The 23,524-nt window shown below is 24.5% G+C and overlaps 2 protein-coding genes across 4 annotated transcripts in view; both read right to left on the reverse strand.

The window, feature by feature from the left end:
- The window catches only part of LOC129611991 (extracellular serine/threonine protein CG31145), a 68,389-nt gene extending 56,642 nt beyond the window's left edge, over positions 1–11,747 (reverse strand). The window contains exons 1-2 of the mRNA XM_055525430.1: positions 11,446–11,747; positions 1,114–1,359 (exon numbers count right to left, since the gene is read on the reverse strand). Coding sequence (XP_055381405.1) covers positions 1,114–1,359; positions 11,446–11,747 — 548 coding nt within the window. The remainder of the gene's footprint in view (positions 1–1,113; positions 1,360–11,445) is intronic.
- A 184-nt stretch (positions 11,748–11,931) lies between these two features.
- LOC129611661 (putative uncharacterized protein DDB_G0277255) overlaps positions 11,932–23,524 on the reverse strand; it is a 29,861-nt gene continuing 18,268 nt past the window's right edge. For 2 of the 3 annotated variants that reach the window (XM_055524913.1, XM_055524914.1), the window contains 2 exons: positions 14,093–14,867; positions 11,937–12,063 (listed from right to left, as the gene is read on the reverse strand). In XM_055524913.1, coding sequence (XP_055380888.1) covers positions 12,061–12,063; positions 14,093–14,867 — 778 coding nt within the window. In that variant the 3' untranslated portion in view covers positions 11,937–12,060. Of the gene's footprint in view, positions 12,064–14,092; positions 14,868–23,524 lie in introns of all 3 variants that reach the window. The other variant, XR_008697182.1, reaches the window with a different exon arrangement.

Below are 23,524 nucleotides of genomic sequence, written 5' to 3' on the forward strand. Positions count from 1 at the left end.
TTAAAGAAATAATCTTATAACATAAGATCTTATAACATAAAACAAAAACAAGACTAAAAACAATTTAAAGATTTGAGCATCAAACAAAAACAAATTCTTGTTAACTAATTATTTTTTAAAGTTCTTCTTAAATATCTTTTTTTTATATATAATTTAAGGATGGAATCGGTTAGTCACCTCTTAATTAGTAACTATAAATACCCTATCCATTATACACACATATGCTCAACAAAAATTTAATATTGTTATACACATGTATAAAACCTAATATACTTATTCCTCTCCATTGTTATACAAAATGTACAAAAAAAAAATAATTAGAAGAAAACAAGAAAACAATTATACGATTTCAATTTTTTAATGTTATCAAACTAATTTAAGTAAAACAAAAACAAAAAAAGAACAAAAGGAAAATCTACAAGTTTGGATGAATGTAGACATTAACATTTATTATATGTGAATGAAATTATGAGGATGCGAGCCGTATACTCGTACAATAAAAGAAAAAAAAGAAAAAAAAAAGGTCAAAAAAAAGGAGAATTTTCAAGGATACCTGGTTTCTCTTTTGTTTTTTCTTCTTCATTCTTTCTTTATTTTATTGTTCCTTTTCAATTCATTATTCTCGAAAACAAAAAATTATATAATAATGAAAACATAATAGAAAATCATCGGAGCCAAAAAAGGCATTTTTACAAATGAAAAAAAAAAAAAAACGAAAACATAAAAAGGAAAAGCAAAAGTAAGAAAAAAAAATACCTTTTTAGACGGTCGTATAAATACAATGAATTCAAGCTGAAACATTATTTTTCGTTTTAGCTAATTAAAGTATAAAGATAATTGAAAAATGAATAATTTCGTTTATTTTTTTCTGTTTTTTTTTTGGGATACAACAAATTATGCACACACATACATTATGTATGTATATATACATGTCTATATAGAAAATTAAATATAGACACTCTCATATTAACCGTAATTAGAGAATTAAATTTCTGACTAATGACCGAATATTGTGTATAATAATGACTATAAACAAATTATTATTATTACTACTTCTATTACTGGCATATTGTACGTAATATGTATATAATATATGTGTATATAGGTACTTACCCTGCTACCATATCCATAATATCGCCAAGTGTTGGATTTATTGTTTTATCATAATCCTCTTTTGTAACAATAACATGTGAATATTTTTGATTATTTTTATCAGCTATTATTCTATTCAAATCCTCAAAACTATCATGTGGGAAATTATCAGTCTCTATACTTTGACTATTTTGACTTGGTCTTGCACCAGGTCCATTATTATTCGTTGTTATAGTTGTTGATGCTTCTTTCGATCCAGATGAATTACTTGAAAAAAAAAAAATTGATATGTAAGTATAATTAATTAATTAAATTAATTTTTAAATTATTACAAAAATTTCCAATCTTATTGTATGAAATGAATTTTTATTCAATATTTAAAGTGTTATACAAAAATAAAGTTGGGTCAAACCAATGGTTTGTATTGTAGCACTTTTCCCTTCAACAAGTGAAAATTCTGCTTTTAAATACAGTCTATGTATACCTATCACACTATTAAAATTATTTTCATTCATATACAAAACTATTTCTAGGATTGCATATATTTAGGATGACGAATATATGCAGTCTTTGAAATAAAGCAAAAATTAATATAAAAAGGGGTTAACATAATGCTCGATTTTAAGGGTTAATTGTGTGAGTTAAGAAAAAAAATTATATTTTTTAATTTCATGGAATTTACCGTTAGCTTTTCGCGTTTATAAAAATTTGGAAAAGCTTGCGGTTTCGGAAATATAAGGTCTCAAAAATTCAAATTTTACGAATTTCAAGAGGTGATAACTTGAGAGGGGGTGGAGATGGAAAAAAATTTTCTTCTAACAAAATGAACTATTTGTTAAAGTCTAAAAGCTCCTGAAATTTCAAGCTTCTACAGTCTGGGGTCTAGAAGAAAAACGACATGAAAAATTTGGAAAAAAAGGACTTTAGATAACGGTAAATTTGAACGGCCATTTTGTTTTTTTAAAGTTTAACTATAGTATACCGCGCTAGGGAAAGCAAGCCGCTGCCTTCCTGCGTTTACAAAATTTCAAAAATGCTTATGGTTTCATTGCAACAAATATTTAAAAAAGGCCATTTTTAGGGTTTTGGGGGGGTGTAACTTCTAGAGGGGGGGAGATAGGTAAAAATTTTGTTCTACGGAAATAAGTTTCTAGTGAAGATCTATGTATGTATTAAATTTCAGCTTTCTATCTTCAAAGGTGTAGAAGTTTTGTAAACAAAAAAAGTGTCCACGGACGGACGGACGGACGGACGGACGGACGGACGGACTGACGGACGGACGGACGGACGGACGGACGGACGGACGGACGGACGGACGGACGGACGGACGGACGGACGGACGGACGGACAGAGTGAAACTAATAAGCACTTTTTTCAAAAAATTTTTTGGAAAAGTGCTAAAAATATTATTGTACATTAAAGGCGCCCCCCCCCCTCACTTTTCTTATTTTACTTCAAAACAAAATAATAAAATCATATATAATTTTATGTAAGTATGTGAGAAAGAAAGAGAGCAAAAAAAAACCTTTATTTAGAAAAACAATTAATTAAATGTGGAATGTAATTAAATGTAACATAAAATAGAATAATTTTATTTAACAGACATTTCTAAGAAATTTTAATATAATTTATAAATTGTGAAGTTCTCTATTTTCTTCTTCTTTTTATTTCTTCTTTTCTCTTTCATTTTGTTGTATTTAAATGCATTATATTCATTGAGAATTTTTAAGAGATGATAGAGAAATTACATATTACATTACATTACAAGTACATAAATGTATGTATTGTAGGTAGCCAACATTTTCTCTATGCCAACAATCAACTATTATTATAGAAGGAAACAGAATGAATGCTATATTATGAAATTATTTTGCGTCATATACCTGTTCTATATTTTAAAATATATAAAGAAATGAAAATATTTTCATTCAAGGCAATTCTCTTTCCACTCTATCTCTCTCTCTCTATACCTTTATGTTTTTCAGCCTTTGTATATGAAACATTAAAATTGAATAGCCAAAATGCAATGAAACAAAAATTTTACATCCGTAGTAATAAATCAAAAGCTAATGATCGCTTAATTGAAAATATTCCTTATAGTTTAATAAAATAAATCAAACTATAAAAGGTCTGGGAAATTTCCTGCCTGAAAATTGAAATTTCAAAAATGTTTTCATATTCTCATATAATAATTTGTGCATACATGTGTGTATGTATACATTATAAAGGTATTTATGAAGAAAAAGGTAAAAAAAAAAAAGAAAATAATAAAAATTCATTTTTATATTATGTAAGTGATGTAACGTTTTTTCTCTTCTATATACGAAATAAAAAATTAAAAAAAAAAAAATAAAAATATTTTTTGCAGAGTAAAAGACGTTTTCCTTTTAATATTTCTATATGTCTGTACGTACGTTACATACGTACTTTTTTTACTCTATTACCAATTCTAGTTGGTCTTTAAAATGCAAAAAGAAAACAAAAAAAAATGAAAGGTGTTTGTCGGAATATTCCGACAAACTAATGCATTATTATGATACGTGTTATATAGAAGAATACAAACATAGAAATTCCTATATTAAAAAAAAATATAAAGAAAAAAAAAACTAGAAAATAGAATTTCCGAAAAAGATATTCCAAATAACTAAAATAATTTGCATTCTGATGTTAAGGGCGATAAAATTTAATATCTCTTTGCAAAAGGCCCGTATTGTTCATAATGGGTATTCATTTAATCGAGAATTATATTATTATATTATATACATATATGTATGTGTGTACATACATATGTAAGAAAAAGACATATAATATTAAAACCGTTTCATTCTTTCTATATTTGATCGGGTGTGATGTATTTTAGGTAGTTTGAAAATTTAAGCATGAATGCATCTATAGATTGCATTTTCAATTTAATATTATATAAGAGTACCTATACATACACATAGTTTTGTTTTAAAAATTACAATCCCATGTAGCATATTAAGTTTTAAATTTATGTTAGTCTATATACTTGTTACCTACCGCATTGTATACAATAAGGGAGATTATGTGATGACACCAAATTTTGGATGTCAAGTTTTCGGTGGGAACGCATTTCCCCGTGGTAGGGAAACGTAAATAAACTATTTTCAGAGAGATATCGATCTGCCGGCCTATCGGTTTGTGTGTGTACGTGTGAATTTCAAGTTCGATTTTCATGAAATTTTATTTGTGAATTCATTTTGGCTATAGCACGGGATGATCAACTTTCGGGATGTATCAGGCTTGGAGAACTGAAAATGTTTGCGATTTTACATTTTTGGGTATATAAAAAGAAAAAATCTGATGTGGTCAGCACATAACCGACCGCATTGTGTATTGTCTAGTTAAATGAAAGTGTTACAGAATATTATAAAAATGTCTGTTAAATACTTCTTTCCAATTTTTAGGACATTAGCAAGCTTATAATTAACATACTTAGAAAAATGTAAATTTGGCTCTTAGTAGAGTTTCGCTTTGTGCTACCCGAATTCCCTGAAATGCTCGCCAGTTAGTTTCGGTAACAACCAGAACTCAAATACCAAATTTCAAGAAATTCCATCAATTTGTTCTGTGGATATGGTAAAAAATGTAAAATCGGCCCGCAAATTAGTTCTCGAGCCCTGATATTTCCAAAAAAGTTATATGTTCATTGCTTTAATATGAGGAATTCATATATTAAATTTCAATGAAATCGGTTGATTATCTCCCTTTATATACACAAAAATGTATATTTGGCCCGTAGTAAACGTCTAGTTGCCGAGCCCTGATCTTTCCAAAAAATTTATATGTTCATTGTTTTATTACGAGGAGTTCATATATTAAATTTCAATGAAATCGGTTGATTATCTCCCTTTATATACACAAAAATGTATATTTGGCCCGTAGTAAACGTCTAGTTGCCGATGCCTGATTTCTTCCAAAACATACGAATTTTTGCGGACGGTCGAGCTGAGCTTATATATAAAATTTAAAGTAAATCGGTTGAATATTTTCTTCAAAATGATCAAAAATGTAAAACAGGCCCGCTAAAAAGTGCAGTTCCCCAGGCCTGATATATACCAAAAGTTGATCGATCCGTGCCATGGTGTAAAACAAACTTACATATTAAATTTCATCAAAATCGGTTCAGCCGAACTTGAGATACACGCGTGCACACACAGACCGACAGACGGACAGACCGACAGACCGACAGGTTGCTAAAAATAGTTTATTTACACTTCCCTACTATGGAGAAGTACGTTCCCACCGAAAACTCGATATGCAAAATTTGTTGCCATCACATAACCTACCTATTGTTTACACAATACGGTCGGTAAAAATCAAAAAATTTCTTTAATATTTAATATTAAAAATCAGAGCTGGAAAATTGAACTGTGTTCGATTTTACATTTTTTACCATATCTACAGAACGGATTGTTGGGATTGCTTGAAATTTTATATTTGAGATGTGATTGTTACCGGAACTAACTGATAAAAGGTTTTCCAGGGAATTCGGATAGCACAAGGCGAAATCCTATTAAGAGCAAAGTTTACACTTTTCTAGTTTTTTTAAATAAAAGCTTACTAACTTCCTTAAAATTGAAATTAAATTGTTTGTGAAGGAATTTTCATAATCTTCTGTAACAAGTTCACTAAGCTAGACCGGCATTGCGAACGGTTATATGTTGACCACATCAGGTTTTTTTCTTTTAAATTTCATTTTATAAAAAACACCTTCTTTATTGTGAAATTGATTGGTAAAATTGAAATTTACAATTTAATATTATTATACATCTACATTTTAAATGCTAGTTGGGTTGAAAAAAAATGAAAAAAGAAAGAAATTGAAAAATAAAGTGAAAAAGAAAATTTATATTAGAATTTTGCGAAAAGTGTATAGTAGAACATTTGCAACATTTCCGGAATTTCTTTTATTGCAAATTTCATTTATACATTCTTACATACATGCATACATATATATGCATGTATAGAATGATTGCAATTGTACATATTATATTGAACATGGAAATATGATACTTTTAAACAATGATAGAAATACATAATCTATATATATGTATAATGTATATATTTATACATATCTAGATATAATATAAGTGAATATAAGGAAAGCATACATCATTAATACGATAAGAGCTTGTTTTTTTTTTTTTTGTTTCTTTGATGTGCAATATACTGTAAGACCTTAATTAAATTGCAAACATCACTCGCACAATATAATATTCATATTATACCATATTATGTATATATGATAAATTTCCAAATGGAGTAATATATTTTTATCTAGTTAAAGGATCAGATAGATAACATAAATCAGCTTTACACATTAATTTAAAAGAAACATTTTGCAAATAATTGGAAGAGCTATTAAGAAAATTCTAAATGGCGATTTATTATATTAATACGTTATATACATACATATGTGAACATGCTTACCTACATACATTTGGACATCTTTATATAGATTAATTTTAAAGTTTATTACTATATTAAATTGAAAACACAAAAAAAAACATGAAATATTTCCTCAGAAGTATAACAAGAGAATAATATACAATGTAACTTCATAATTTTCGCATTATACTGAAATAAAATTTTACATAACGTGCAAATATATACAAATTTTAATATAGAAGAATGCAAGGTAAGTTACCATTAAAAATTGTTTTATATTTATATATGGAATATTATTGTAAATTTGTTACCACATATACCATACGTGCATTTACACAACATGTGGAAAAGTTATAGTTTATCATTTTAATTTTTTTTATGCTAAAACTCAATTATTAACACTTTGAAAACCATAAGGTACTGTGGAAAATAATAATATGTGTGTGTGTATGCTCGCATAGCAAAAGTTAAAATAGGAAATTTGAAATATAAATTTTCATTATTGAAGCTCAAACTTCCTTATATTAAGTGATTTTACGTGATAATTACATATTTATAAAATGAATAATAATAAGGGAAGATGTTTTGACTTTACAATGAAAAAAAAAAATAGTTGAGTAAATTTTATAGTATCGTATACATTATACATACAATGTTAGAATTGAAAAATTTATTAATAAAATGTTACGCAGAATTTCTTTTTAACTCTAATAAATATGGTGTCTGTATAGACTACACTATAATTATGGAATTATTGAAAGAAAAAAACAAAGAAGATAATTAACCTTTATGCACTTGAAATAAATGCAATTCTTTCAATTAAAAACGATTCGTATTCCTAGAACTCGTATTTAAAATGTTAATAAATAAATTTATAAATGAAATGTTCTAAGATTTTACTGTAGCTATTACTGTTGTGTAAATTTCTAATTACATCACATATATTGTGTCTAAAATAGGTAAACATAAAAGCCATCTGTTGAAAATAAATGCTACTAAGTGCAGTAGATATATGTGGCAGCAAAATGTGTGAATTAAAAGTATACAACAAAAGCCTTATATGAGTGTAACATGGCGCTAACAGAAAGATTGAATAGAATTTCAGAGTTGATTTTCCTTAAAAATTGCTTCATTTTGTATTTAACACAAAAGGAAAATGAAAATAAGTTTTATTGGCCTGTTTGTCCGTCTTTACTTGATATTCGAATTTTTAATATTATTATGGTGGACATTTTAGTGAGAAAAGAATAATTTTTCTCTTTTTGCACTTTTGGAACTCTTTTTGTACTACAAAGGACAAATTTTTGTACTCTTTTTGTAGGACAAATCCTATTGGAATTTTAAGAGTTTTAATTTCAAATCACTTATTATGCCAAAATCATATTATTTAAAATATTCTCTAAACGGGGGAAAAAAGTAACTTTTTTTCTTCCAAAACGAGTTTACATAAGCATAAAGAAGAAGGTTATATGAAAAAAACTGTCCAAATTAATCGTTATCCATCATTTTTTTAAATCTTTTAGAAATAATATTTTTATAAACGGCAAACTCGTAAACTCAAAAGTAAAGCTTTTCTTATTAATATTTCAAATACTTTGTATAGTTATCTTTCAAAATTTGTCAGTTTATTTCTTTTCGCAGTGTTGCCTTCTTATTTCGAATCGTAAAGCTTCTATCAAAATAAGAAGATAACACTTACTAAAGAAAATCATTCATTTTAGTTACTTATTAATTTTTTAAATTCAACAATAATAATGATATGAAGCGGTAGTAAGCTGCATAAGATGTAACAAAGGGAAAGAAATAATAATTTCAAATTTTCAATAGAACAAGATTTCCATTAAAATTACTAGTAAATTTATTTAAAAATTTAAATTATTCAACAGAAATGTTCTTTGTTACAAACAATTAGTCTAATCCAAGTTTATTTCCCAAATTGATTCGATTTTTATCGATTGCATTTAAATGCTGTACATGTAAAAAATTTTTAATCGCCTTTATTTGAAAACTCATTTCTTTGATATCATAAAATTTCTTTTCTTTTTCTATTTTAGTTTCTTTTACTTGGAATCAAAAATTTTTACCTCCTTTTCTTTTTAAAATTTAACATAAAAATTCTTAGCATCAATTTATTTATTTTACACTACATACGTCTTTTTTTCTCTTAATCATTCGACATTACACCAATTCCATTCAAAACATAACTAAAAAGATAATTGCTTGGTTTACTAAAATTCCGATAAATTTCTTTTCTTTTCTTTAAAACTCTATATAGTTAGTCCCTATACAATATTTTTAATTCCCATTATTCTACTATAGAAGTTTTTAAAGAGAGAAGAAGAAAAAATTAAGTTAAAAAATCTTTCTACATTGTTTTTAATTACTTTCGATTGATTTTTTTTACTTAAATTGGATTTCTTGGACTTGCTATTTGGTACTATTGCTACTGCAGCTACTACTATTACATCTCCTTTTTAGAAGACGTAATATTATATAGAGTAAAATAGAAGATAAAGACACTAGACAAGAACTATATATAAAAAATCTAAATGTTTTCAATTTAGAAAGGATATAATGTTTCTGTATTACTATTATATGATTTTTATGAGATTATTGTACATTTTCCTCTATACACATTATTATATATATGTACCATCGGGACGGTTCTGTCTTATTCGATTTCCCGAAAGTGTGACGGCCTCGCCACACTTTCGCTTTTGTGCAATTTTGTTCGCTTTTAATGCAATTATTACGCATAATAAACCTATTTTGTTCCTTTTTCTTGCCTAGTGCAAAATAAGTTATAGAACTAAAAGCTGGAATTAAAATTTTAGCTTTTTGTTTTGCAATGTTTGTATATAGGTACATTGTATCAAGTTAATTACGTTATAAACAGAAAGAAATGTTTGAGTAACTCAGGCTGGGGCAAAGTTAAGAAAAATATGTATGGCGCCCTGGTTTTCAGCGCCCTTTGCAATTGCTTATATTTTGTTAAATAGGAAATCCGTCACTGTATACCATAATACACTTCACTTAAAAGTAAGTATAACATACTAGAAAATAAAAATTAGAAAATTATATTCAAAAAAATCTAATTGAAATTTTCTCAAGTAAAAGATAAATACAATGTAAGAATTAAATAAGAAAATTTCTTTTTTACAAAACACATAAAAATGTCTGGTATTGTTAGGTTTTCCAAATAGCATATGTCATTAAAAATGAATATTTTCTTGGTTTTTAAGTATTACATAGGTTTTTTTTGTTTGTACAAAAAAAAAACAAAAAATTTTTTTTCTTTACTCATATCTTAGGGTATTTTATGTGAATTTTTCTTTTACCAACTCAAAGAAACAAAAGAAGATAGAAAAAATTTATTCTACATGAATTTTAAAATTGAAAATTGCAAAAAAAAGGTAACTAGGTATTTTAAGATTTTCTATACACTATTCAAGAATGTCTATATGAAATTTCTCACATGATTAGTTTTTCAAATTTCTAATTACATATTAGAGAGAGAGAGAGAGAGAGAGAGAGGGATCTTTAACTTATATACGTACATATACGAACTAAATAAATTTATTATAGTTATAGGTGTGGTAAATGAAAATTTTCCAACTTTATTATTCAATTTGAACATTAAAAGAAAAAAAAATCTATTTAACCTTCTATACCAATTATATTTTTGAGTACCTTAAAATAGAATCATCATTTTCATCAAAATTGTCAGTAAAAAATTTATGAAAACTATACCAAGAAAAAAAAAAAATAAAATCAAAGAAAAACTAATAAAAAAAAAATGAGAAGAAAATTAAGTGAAACCTTAAAAACCAATCCTGAGGTGGCTTTGAAGTAAATTTGTTAGTGAATTATGTTTGTGTATTTAGAAAATTTTGTTTGCTGTTCATCATAGATTTTCAGTGTGTATCTTTTCGATTAGGTCGATAACTTTATTCATTTCGTCTTTTTCTTTCTCTCTATTTTATTTTTCCTTTTATTCTACATATTTTTTTTTTTTTTTATATACTTTTATATTTGGTTCACGGTTGAAACAAGTCAAAAGTTTTCTCAAAAGGAAGGATTTTCCCTATGAGGATTTTATTTTTTTTTTCTGTTACTGCTTCTGTTTTTTTTTTTAGTATAACAGTTTGCTAAGAACGGAAAACTTTTCGTCTTATATTTTCCGGTTATTTGATAAATACATTAAGAAAATTTTTTGGTAAACTGAAAATGGAACTTTTTTTTTTATTTTTGGTTTTCCCCACCCAGTCTGTTTCCATTTTGTGCCTTTTTTTTTTAATAAATATATATATATATATGTATATCTAGTGTTTGTTTATTGATTTTAGTTAATTGAAATTCAATCGATTCCAATATAAAAAGAAAACATATTGAGAAAATAGGAAAAGTCTCAAGTTCGTGCTTGGGAATACAACAACTTGTTGAGTTATTAATGAAGTTGAGAAAAATAAGAAAAAAAAAAAAAAAGAGTCCAAAAATGAAAATGAAATGAAAAAGAGAAACAAAAAAATAAAATGTTTTTGATATTTGAGGAAAACTTTTTTCCTACTCAAAAGTGTGTAAATGAAATTATGAAGAAAATACACAAATATTTGTGTTCTATACGAAAAAAAAAAACAAGAAAAAAAAAGAAGTAGAAGAAATCACTTGAAAAAGTAAGAAAAACACACTTTATATATTTAGGCTTTAATTAATTTATGACGATTTACAAAGTATCGAAATTTTTTTTATTATTTTGTTGCTTAATAAGAAAGTAAAACATGAAAAGAAACATCAAATATGGTAATTTAAACCAAACAAGAAGAAAATACAAAAGAGAAACACAAACAAATCAAAAATTGGCTACTATCCCAAATTCTAAGAATACAAAATATTTATAAAATAAATTGTAAAAATAAATACAAAAAATTTTATTTGACTTACCTTTTTTGAAGGAACTTTCTTTTAAAATCTCTAAATACTCCAGCAGCACCAGTACCAGTACCAGTACCACCACCTCCTCCTCCTCCTCCTCCTCCACCACCACTTCCCCCTAGAGTATTTGAATTTTTCTCACTACTACTATAATATTGAAATTTTCCATGTGCTGTACGTACTAAATGTCGATTAGCAACACCAAAATCCATTTGTAGATCAACGACCAATAATAATGTAAATAATATTAATGATGCACCTAATCCAATTGCTAAACGTTCTTTTAATTTCATTGATCTAATATAACCCATTTTATTTATTATGAATATATCAATTGGTTTAAATAAATAATTTAATAAATTAATTAAATTTAATAATATTGGAATAATAATCCTTTGAACATAATTTAATGCAATTATATAGGTTAGTAATTGAATAAACCAAATATAAAATTTATTATTTTTTAATTTTTTTAAAAAATTTCTATTATTAATTTGATTGTTGCTATTATTATTTGTTAATTCTTTTGTTATTGTTGTTGTTTCTAAATTTATTTTATCATTTTTTGAATTTGTTCCGTTATGATTTCTAATTATTACTCTCCGGCGACGAATTAATTTATTTTCACTGTAAAGAAAAATTATGGAAGAAAAAAAGAAAAAAATTTTTTTTTTTTAATTAAAATTTTTTTTTTGATATTTTTTAAAATAACAATTTTAATTGTAAAATTAAATAAAAAAATTTTTTTTTTGTTCTTAATTAATAATTTTATTTGTACCTTTATTTCTATATATTAGAACAGTTAAAAAAGAGTAAGTGAATATTTTTTTAGACAAGATTTGAAAAATTTAATTAATGGCGATTTGCTGTTTTAATAATTGAAAAAATTGTTAAAGACTTTTATTAATCGGGTTAAAAAATGGCTTTATTTTTATTATGCATATGGAAATTTTTGACATTTTTTTTTTATATTTATACATAATTAATTTCGAAATTAGAATAATTAATTTTTGGCTCTTTTAATATATTTTTATAAAAGAAATGTGAAGCGCAATTTAAGTGAAAATTTTATAACAAATTTAAAAACAAAAAAAACAAATCACCTTATTGGTGGTGATTCTTTGTGTTGTTGAATACTACTAATATTACTACTACTACTACTACAACAATTACTACAAATTTTGATTTCATTATCGATTTCTTCATCAAAATTAATTTGTTTTATTAATTTTTGTTTAAAATTATTCTTTTTATCATATTCTTTACCATTGAATTTTAAAAATTCTGTTCTATAATCATCATTATTATTATTAGAAGAAAAAATTATTTCATTATTACCATTATTAAAATCATTATTATTTTCATGAAATTTAGAATTGATTTTTCCGGTATATTGGAATTTTTTATCACATTCACGGCTATTAAATATTGGTGATGACAATTTATAATTATTATCATTATTATTATTATTATTAGTATGTCTTTCATCTATAGTAGCACATTTTGATGAATCTTGAAGAAAATCATTATTATTGGATATTGATTTTTTTTCATATCTTATAGAATTTTTACATGATTCGCAATTTAATGAATTCTTATTATTTATTTCTATTATATTATAACTTGATTCATTTAAATTATTATTATTTTTTGATATTTTTTTATTATTTTTAATAAAATATTCATTAGATATAACAGTTGTTGTTGTTGGTGTTCTTGGTGTTGTATTTGTTGTTTTTATTTTTGTAATTTTTTTTGATTTAAAACAATCGTTATTATTATTATTATTAACTGTTGGTAATGATGATAATGATTTTCTTGATAATGATTTTGATGATAATGATGACAATGATGATAATAGAACATTATTACTTACAGTACGACATGGAAAATCTATTGAAGAAGAAACGATAACATCCGGATTATTTTGCCATTCGTTGCATACTAAACATGAACTATTCGAATAATTATGTTTTTCATTATTATTATTATTATTATTTGTAGTATTATAAGACCAACTTGGGCAATGTAAAAATATACAACTACTGCTACAACTCTTATTATTAGTTGTATTATTGTAGTCGTTTATTTTGTAGCTGTTGCTATTATAATTATTATCGTTGTTTATTATGCAGTTTTTATTTTTATTATTATTGATTGAATGTAAATCAATAATATGTTTTACTTTGTCTAAATCAGATTCACTACTTATTCGATTATATGATTTAAAAAAAAAATGAGGTCTTTGACTGTTATAATTGATTCGGTCATTTGAATTACTATTTTGTATTTGAATATTGTAATTATTTTCAATTCCACGTGAATTATTTGAATTTCTCGAAGAATCAATTTTATTTAATTGATAACCTTTATTGTCGTCACATTTTTCATAATAGTTACTTTGATTTTGATGTTGCAAAATTATATTTTCGAATGATTGTTGTTTAGTATTTAAATAATTTGTTTGTAATAATGATTTTGTAGATCGATTATCAATTAAATTTGATTTATTTTGCAATATTGTATGATTTGTTTCAGTAGATGTACTTTTAATTAATAAATTTTTTTTATTTTCACCTGATACTGTTGTTGTAGTTGTTGTTAATTTATTTAAATATTTAAATGGTTTATTAATAATTTTCTTAAATTTTTGTACCTTATTTATTTCAGTTTTTTTATTTATTATACAATCATTGCTACTATTTTCTTTTTGATTATTTTGTTCAATTTTTTTACTCTTATCATCGAGTTTATTACCATCACATTCAATGTTTTTTTCTATACTGTTATTTGTTAATTTTTTAATATTATTCTTATCTGATATGAAAAAATTTTTTTCATTATTATTACTCTGTTGTTGTTGTTGTTGGTGTTGTTGTGTTGTTGCCGATGCTACTAAATTTTTTCTTATTTTATTAAAACGTTCTAGTCGATGTGCTAATGATAACGATGATATTGATATTGATGTTGCTGATGATGATGATGATGTGTTTATTTGTGCTTGTGATTTTACTGTTGATGATGTGTCATGAAATTGATGATGATTATATAAATAATATGGGGAAGGTGTTTCATTTAGTTGTATTGACGATAAAGTTTTATTAGAATTATTTAATGTATAAGAGTTATTATAATATGGTAATGGTTCTGATGATATTGTTGTTACTGTTGTTGTTATTGGTGATGATGATGATATTGGTGAATTTCTTATTTGAACAATTGATTCAGAATTTGTAATTATTTCAATTTTGTCGCCTGATTGTCGACAATTATCTACTGGGTAATGATTATTATTATATTGATTTTGAGTTTTTAATAAACTGGATAAACTGTTGTTGATATTATTAAAGGAGTGAAATTTATTATATCTGTTAATATTTTCTAAATTTGGTAGACTTTTACTATTAGAGTCTTGCTGAGAATTTTTAAATCTGAAAAAATTCATTAAAGAAAATGAAAGAATTTTTTTTTTTTTGTTTTTTGTTTTTTTTGAAAAATTGATTAAAAAAATTATTAGCAAATCGAATTATTTTTGAGGCACATCATTTTCTATATACATATGTATGTTCGCTTATAGCAGATATATACAGCAGCAAAAATTTGATCACATTTTATATTATGATTAAAAATAAAAAAGAAAATATATTTTAATATTTAAGAATGTATTAAAAGATTTTTAAGTCTTTAAAATTTATGCAATTCATTCTTAATTTATAAATATAAATATTTTATAAATATATATATATATATATATATATATATATATATATATATATGTTTGTAATATATATATATTAATGTCAATATAAGCATTCAGCGGATTATTGAAGGCAAGTTATTTTTATTTGCAGCAATTTGTCAATTTGATTTTTTTTTTTTCGATTTATTTAACACCCATAAAATTAATAATTTTTCTTAAATTTTAATTTTAATGGCATCATAATTTTATAATAAATTTTTTAATATTATTTTGCTTTTTAAATATTTTTCTTTTGAATTAAGTATTAAAAATTTTATTTTATTAAATTCTATTTCTATTAATAGCCCGAAGATTTTGTCAATGATCTTCAACTTTTCAATAAATTATTCTTTACGTAGATTTTTTTTGTATATTATTGTAGCAGTGACTGTGTCTTAATACACGCACTTGATTAATGTTAGTAATAAGCATAAAATACTAGTATATATGTAGATAATTATTAATAACGAGTTAAATTTTTATAGACAATTTCAAATGCTCATTATTTTGCAATTTAATGTTACTCTAAATTACAGTTTCCATATTCATAGCTCAATAAATTCAAATATGCATATGTGACAATATGGCCTATCTATATGAATATTTTTTCTGTAAATTTCGAAGAGTAATTGAAATGGTTCACTCCATAAAATTTCATCATCTTTGCTAAAAGTTAAAGTTTAAAATAATAATAACAAAAATTGAAAAAAAAAATAACAAAGTACATAAGTGAACGAAGGTGTTAAGTCACAATTTTTATCAAAAAACAAAATTAAGTTTTTCTTGTTTTTAATTGTAGTTTCTTATTTTTTTCGCCAAAAATTATACAAGCAAAGTACATACATTCATTACTTATTTTTAGTATTTGTTTTCTGAATTCTATCACAAGAATTTTGACTTGTTTTAGAGTGACAAGAGAAAATAAGACGAGCCAGAAATGAACGATAAAAGATTTTAAGTCAAAAATTTACAAATTCTATTTTAAGAACATTGTTAAGAACACCTTCTTTCATTCATAATTATTGCTTTTAATTACAAAATTAAATCCAAAAATAATACAAAAATTATTACAAATCATACGATTATAATCGAAAATTAACTAGAACGGCAAAAAATTTACTTTGATAATAAAAAAAAATTTTTTTTTGTAGTCGTTCGCATAAATTTGAAAATAAAAAAAAATTTCATATTATGGCGCGTTAATTATTATTGAAACTATATAATGGCAAAAAAAAAAGGCGCAAAATTATAGTTGAATAAAAAATTTAATTTTGCAATCATGTTAATTTTTTTCTTTCCTTCATTTTATAACAAAGTTTAATGGTAGCAGTTAAGTGATTAAAATGAAATTTTTTTGCTGTTATAAACGAATTTAATATTTTAATTAAGTAATAAAATTCATTGTTTTATTGTATTTATGTACACTAAAATTTATGACTTTTTAGTGTTGGAAATTTCTTAACATTTTCATAGAAATTTTCTTTCTGAATTGCATGCATATTTTCCTTAAAAAACTTATAATGTGATACTGGATTATAAAAATGACACTCTTAAATAATTTAAGACAACAAAACATGGAATTTTTATGGTAGGGCATTTAAAACAATTTTGAAAAATCTAGTGTGATCAAATTCATTTCACAGGTTTGTTAGGATTTTTATTAATAATTTCGAAGTAATATAGTAAAATTATTGTTATTAAAATAAATTTTAATTTTTCAAAACTTTTTATTGATTTACGTTATTTAATTGTTAATTAATAATTATCATTAAGGATATAAAAAAATTTCTATAGTAAAATCTAATTTTGAATAAAATTTAAGTATTAAGAGTTTTTCCAATTAAAAAAATTTTTAATAATGTAGGGGTTTGTAATTTATACCTTTTCTATCAATTAGAACAATCGTCAGAGGTAAATTTTTAATATTAATAAACCGCGTAAATTTCGTGTAAATTTTTGTGCAGTTTTCGAGCACTTTTACTGCATTTAATAGTCAAATATCCAATATACAATACTTTAGATCAAACTAATGGTTTGCTAAGTAGCATTTCTCCCAAACAATTAGGACAACATTGAAAAACAAAAAAAAAAACAGGCTTATTTTATTTTACTAACATCACATATGTTCATTATTGCATATTTTTAGGGGTTGATATGATCAGCTCAAATGAATTTTGTATACTTTCTAATAAACGAAAATTTACCGTTACTTCTTTATCTTCAATTACAAAAATATGACAGTTTCAAAATTGCCGAAAATTTTAATTTGTTCTAATTTTGAGGGACAATAAATTCCTTGTGAGACGGAAAATAAAAAAATAATTGTTCTTATAACATAAGCTACAGCGAAACACACTTAAAATTAACTCCGGTTAAATTTAACAGTTTTTCGATCTGTTTAAGATTTTGTTAAAAAAACGTTTTTAGCTATTTTCAAAGTAAGTACGTAAAAATATTTTATAAGCTCGCTTAATTTCACAACTCTTTTAAAATCACAAACTGTTGAACATTTTTCTGTTGGATATTTAAGCGTGTATCGACTGTATTTAATAAGCCCAACATTTGGTTAAAAATTTTTTTTTGTACAAGGTTTTGATATAGTGAATTTTCAAAATATTGCATTTCTAGCATTTTTAAGGGGCTTTAGATTCTAATCGTGGGAGTAGGATGAGTAAGAATAAAGATAGCAAGAGTTTTCAATGCAGATGTACGAATAGATGTTCTGAAAGTGCTAAAAATAAAAATCTGCTAAAAAATTTACATGCATAAGAAATCGAATTAAAATATAGATAAGTATAATATGTTATTGTGTATGACGGTTGGTATTAATATTAAATACCTCTTAAAAACTTGTATAGATAATACCATGGCACTGTACTGTTCAAGGGCAGCAATCAAAACAATCTATAAATTGATATAAGATATAAATGAAGAGCATATTCCATAAATAACAATAATCAAAAATTAAACAGTAGGCCTATCACATTGATAAAACAAAACTATTGTTAAATGTCTATGTTGTAAACGCGAATAGCATACCTAAATATTAGTGGACTATACATATATACATGCTAGATAAAAATAGTAACAAATAACTGACGAAAAATACAATATTTTTTTTTTCAAACATCGGCAGATCATACTAAGATTTTTAAGATAAAAATATTGTTAAATAAAGTGTACTTATGTCAGCAATTTACACTTACTAGCACACACCATCCGACCGAATATTCTAAACATACAATTCTTGAATTTGAGAGTGCATATGTATGTACATATAAACCATATATGTATGTACATTGTTGGCATAGTCAAGAAAATTTTTAACAATTTTTTTTCTCCTGCCTTTTTTTTTTTATTTTTTTTTTTAATTTCCTTATTATAATTGTTACAGGAATTTTTATTATGTTGTATATACCATGTTTATTAAGTATATTTTTATCGAGCTTAGAGGTACTTTTAAAAACATACAATAAATAACAAAATATACATAAATCTATGTGTATGTATGTGTTTATATATATATATGTATATTCATTCATTCCATATTTATATTATTATGTAACATCATTGTCCTTACATGTAAGCACAATATAGGCATATGAGCTTAGGTACTCACATAATATAATATTTAAACGTGTATGGATACAAAAAATTTTTATCCCACAAAATACATAAAAAAAAAAAATTTCCTTTTCTTATTTTTTTTAATTTTTTTTTTTTAAATCATATCCTCAAAAGTTTCCTATTACATGAAATTGAAATTTTGTGGATGAAGAATAACAAGGAAAATAAAATATGAAAAGAGAACGAAAAAATAATTTATACATAAACAGATACTGAAGAAGAGATATGTGAAAATCATCATCCTTTTATGTTTTTTTATGCCACGTAAAATGTCTTAAATGCCTTCTTGCTTGCCCAACTTTATGACAAAAATTCAAAGAAAACAAAAAAAAATATAACATTAGAAAAGCAAAAAAATTCAGAAGAGAAAGACAGGAAAAAAAAAACACATACCATAACTTGGTTTTTTATTTTTCTGGTCTTTAGTTGTTAAACATAAAGAGGCATTTTTCTTTTTCTTCCGTCTATAATCAAACCAAACCTCATTCCTAAATATTTTTTTTTTTTTTTTGCTTTTTGTTGTACACATGTAAAAATATAAAAATGAAAATGTAAAGGATAGAGGAAACGAAAAATTCTAAAATTTCTCATGCTTTTTCTTTTTCTGTTTTTTTTATTCTATTTTTAGTAGGTAGTTTTTTTTTTTTTTGTTATTACTCTTTTTCTCATTTTTGTTTTTTTTTTTTTGGTAAATTTAAATTGTAAATATATTCATTTACTTTTCTCTTTACATTTCTCTTCATCTACTGTTATGTTAGTTAGTGTTGCTCAACATGTTTACAGAAATATATGTATATATAAAGAAAAGCAACATAAACATATGGTAGCAGTAGCAGTAAATATATTTCTCTTATATTTCTTTATTATTTTTATTTTTGTTGCTTTATGAAAGCAAAACAAAAAAGAAAAAATAACGTCAGTAGCACACAAAGAGAACATTAATAGAAAACTTCAAAAGTCGTATAAGGTCTACCAAAAAGTACTTGACGTAATATTATTTTTCGCCAGAGAATACGTGCTTTGCAATTCAAAACTATTTTTTTCTATGGCATTTAAAAATTTACTTTTTTTGTTGTTTTTTTTTTTTTTTTTTTTTGCACATAATATACCGTCTTCAAATATTTAGTGAAAAAAAAAATAATAAAGATGGAAAATATAAAAATCGCTTGCTATATTCGCTAACAAAACAAAAAGGAATAATAAAAATAAAATAATAAAGAAAAATTGTGAAAAACAACAACAAAAAAAAAAGGGAAAAATAAGAAATAAGAAAACAAGAAAGCGTAACTCTTTATATTATGTGTTGGTTTGCTTCTTGATTATTATGTCGATTTGTAGCTGGTCTCTCTGTGCAGCATTATTTCCCCCCAAATAACTATAAAAAACACAAAAAACAAAAAAAAAACAATAATGAAGAGAAAATGAAACAAAAAAATGATATTTTCTCTTATTTTTTTTTTACTGCTTTTTCTTTTTCTCTTATTTTTTTTTTTTTTTTTTTTTGTACATTATTAAGTATATGTAATATTATGTGTTTATACGTGTACATGAATATTATATTATTAAATGTCCATATGTAGAATTAAAATCGTATAATGTGCAGTGCAAAAGAATAAAAACATTTAAAAGAACAGGGCTAGCAAAACTGATGGAGCAGGGGGAAGAGGGGGGAAAGAATGAGAAGGAAAGTGTTAGAAGCTTTAAAAAAACTATATATATATTTACAATTTAACAAGACGACAAAAAATTTTTATTAAGATTTTTAGGCTAATAATATAACCACTGTCATAAAGAAAGGCAACATTTTTTTTTTGAATTAAATTAAATTTTGTAGAAATAGAAAATATTCTTCACATACAACTAGTAGACTAGCACACACGTACTCGTTCTCCTTACATTCGTTCATTCTCCTTAGTAAAATATTTTATAAAGTGAAGTGTAAAAAATCAAATTGTGCTTATTGTGTATAATTCAAGTTCTGAAATTATCCTGATAGTAGAGACATGATCTACTATCTGTCGTTCAAATAGAACTATGTACTTATTTAGTATGCAATGGAAATCGAATAAACTTTTATTTTAAAAAAAAAATTTTGTTTTTTTTCAATTTTATTGAAAATTTTATATTTTTTATTTTTGTTTTTGGTTTTTTCTTCTCACTACTTATTTTTGTAATTTGGGCGATAAAGAATAATCATTTTCATTTAAAATATTTAAAAATTTTTATTTTGATAATTAGGTTTTGTTTTTTTGTTTAATTCGTGTAAAACATAACGCAAAAGTTTTTTGGAAAAAAAAAAGCAAAAACAGAATATGAAAAGTCAATAATTAAAATACAAAAACAAAAAAGGAAGAGTAAAGTTTTTCAAACCGGCAAACAAAATTTTATTCAGTTTTGTTGTTGTTGTTTTTGTCCCATTTGTAATTTCAAAATCACGAAAAACATGACTTTCATGTTGGATGAAATTAAAGTATATAAGGTACCTAGATAGCTTTATAAAATAAATTTTCCTATTCGAATAAATGAAAAATAAAGAAATATGAAAAATATTAAAAAGGGATTGAATAAAAGGAAGGAAATAAACATGCACGTCCCTTTACTAACTCTCTCTCTCTCTCTCTTTTAGTCTCTGTGTCTCTGTACTTGCAATATCAAGGAATAATTTTCCGACCTAAGGAAATATGAAGTTTTTAAATTTTGCTAAATTAGTTCCAACGACGTGAAGTTAAGTGATAACTTCTTCTTCTTCGTTTTTGTTGTTGTTGTTGTTGTTTCTTTATGTTCAAAGGTGAATTTCTTCACCCCTTTTGAACAAAACGAACAACAGAAAACTCAATGCAGTTAGTAAAACAAATTTTGAATTTCATTTTTATTTAGGTCTGTTTTTCTATATTTTTCTTTCTGTTCTTGTTTTTGTTTTTATTTTGCCGTTTATGTTTTGTCTTCCATTATTATTTGTTCTATTTGTTATAAAATTTGTTTTCTTAGTATTGTTGTTTGTGTACTTTGATTGAAGAAATTTTCTTTTTATATTTTTTTTTTGCTCGCCTTTACTATTGAAAAAAAAAATTTTATAGTCATTGATTCTAGGGCGCAAAACAAACACATTGTAAAAAGGGTTTATTTTTTATGTTTGTTTTTTTTTTTGACTCTATTTCATTTTTTATTATTGTTTTGTTTTATTATACACACCACACCTTAAATTAAGTGCAGATGGTTTATACGGTTAAAAGAGTAGAAAAAGAAAATGAGAAAATGAAAAAAATGAAGAAAAAAAAATTGGAAAAAATGAAACACGGCAGCAGTCGAGAAGTTTTGTTTTTATTCGGTGTTCGGCAAAAAAAAAATGAAAATGAAAATGAAAATAAGGCAATCAGTTGAATAAATTGTAAAAAGCAAAATAAATCAAAGTAAAGTAAAATTAACGCCATTGTTGGGTAAAGTATTTTTTATTTTTTTTTTTGTGTTTTTCTATTTTTTTTATTTTCATTGTTTTTTTTAGCTTTTGATTTCAGTTGAAATTTGTTTTGATGTTTTTTTTCATTTTTATTTTTGGAGATAAATATTACATCGTTACATACTGAACTGCATAATTAATTGAAATGATATTTGTTTTGTGTGTGCATGTGTGTGTTTGTTTTTGTTTTCTTGTTTGTTTGTTGGTATGTGAATTAGAAGGTATCTATTATGTAGTTCATTGATTAATTGATATCTAGTTCTTTCATTTTTTTCCGCAATTTTACTGTTTTTGTTTTCTTTTTTTTTAGTTTTTTGGTGTGGTGTAAAAGTTACATCACTTGTTTTAATTATTCGCGCTTATTTAAAAAATATTTTTTTTTTGTATGTGTTGTTTTTTAATTTGTTTGTAGATTATTAAAAAAATTCATTTTGGTATAAAAAAATTTTGGGAATGAAGCAGATATTAGAGCTAATGTTGTTTAAATATAAAGGTTTTTATTGTCAATTTTGAAGAATGATATTCCCTTATATTCTGTTAGTCGTATTAGTTGGGTAGTTGTTCAAAAATTTTAAGATGTTCAGAATAAAATCAAATTGACGAAAGTTGAAATTCTATGATGAAAATCAAAATATTTTTTAATAATATTTTTCATAACTTGAAGTGAGGCGACTAACAGAATATTGGTGCATATTCTCGATGAACATTAATATTCTCACAAATATATTTAGTAAAATTTAGTAAAATCCAAATAAATCCCTAAACAATATATTGATACATTAACACACATTAAAGTTAAACCACGAGGTAGAAAAAAAATTTTGTTTTAGTTAAAATTTGCTCATTGAAGGACCAATAATTTAAAAGAAGATGTTCTTCTTATTCTTAAATAATACCCCACATTCCGGTACTTTAATTTCTGGTACTATTTCAAATTTTAAATCAAAATTTAATTGCCGAAATTTTCGTGTACTTAAGATTAAAAAGAATGTAAACTATAAGTACTAAATAAAGAAATTTCTACACTCAACTTGTATTGGAGAATAAAAATGTAATAATGCTAATCGAAAATATTGTTATAATTATAAAGATAGTGGACAATTTATTTTTTTAAAATTTCACTAAATAAGGTATACCAAAAAACCAACTTTTCAAAAGTTTCCTAAGTGTTTTCGAATATAGGTGAAGAATAGAGAGATAATGAGAAGAAAGAGAAAATTTCGTTTGAGTAAAAAATTTGATTTTCTCTCTTATTGAAAACCCGA

The sequence above is a fragment of the Condylostylus longicornis genome, unplaced genomic scaffold (genome assembly GCF_029603195.1).
Source record: "Condylostylus longicornis isolate FDR11 unplaced genomic scaffold, ASM2960319v2 ptg000055l, whole genome shotgun sequence".
Taxonomy (NCBI): Eukaryota; Metazoa; Arthropoda; class Insecta; order Diptera; family Dolichopodidae; genus Condylostylus; species Condylostylus longicornis.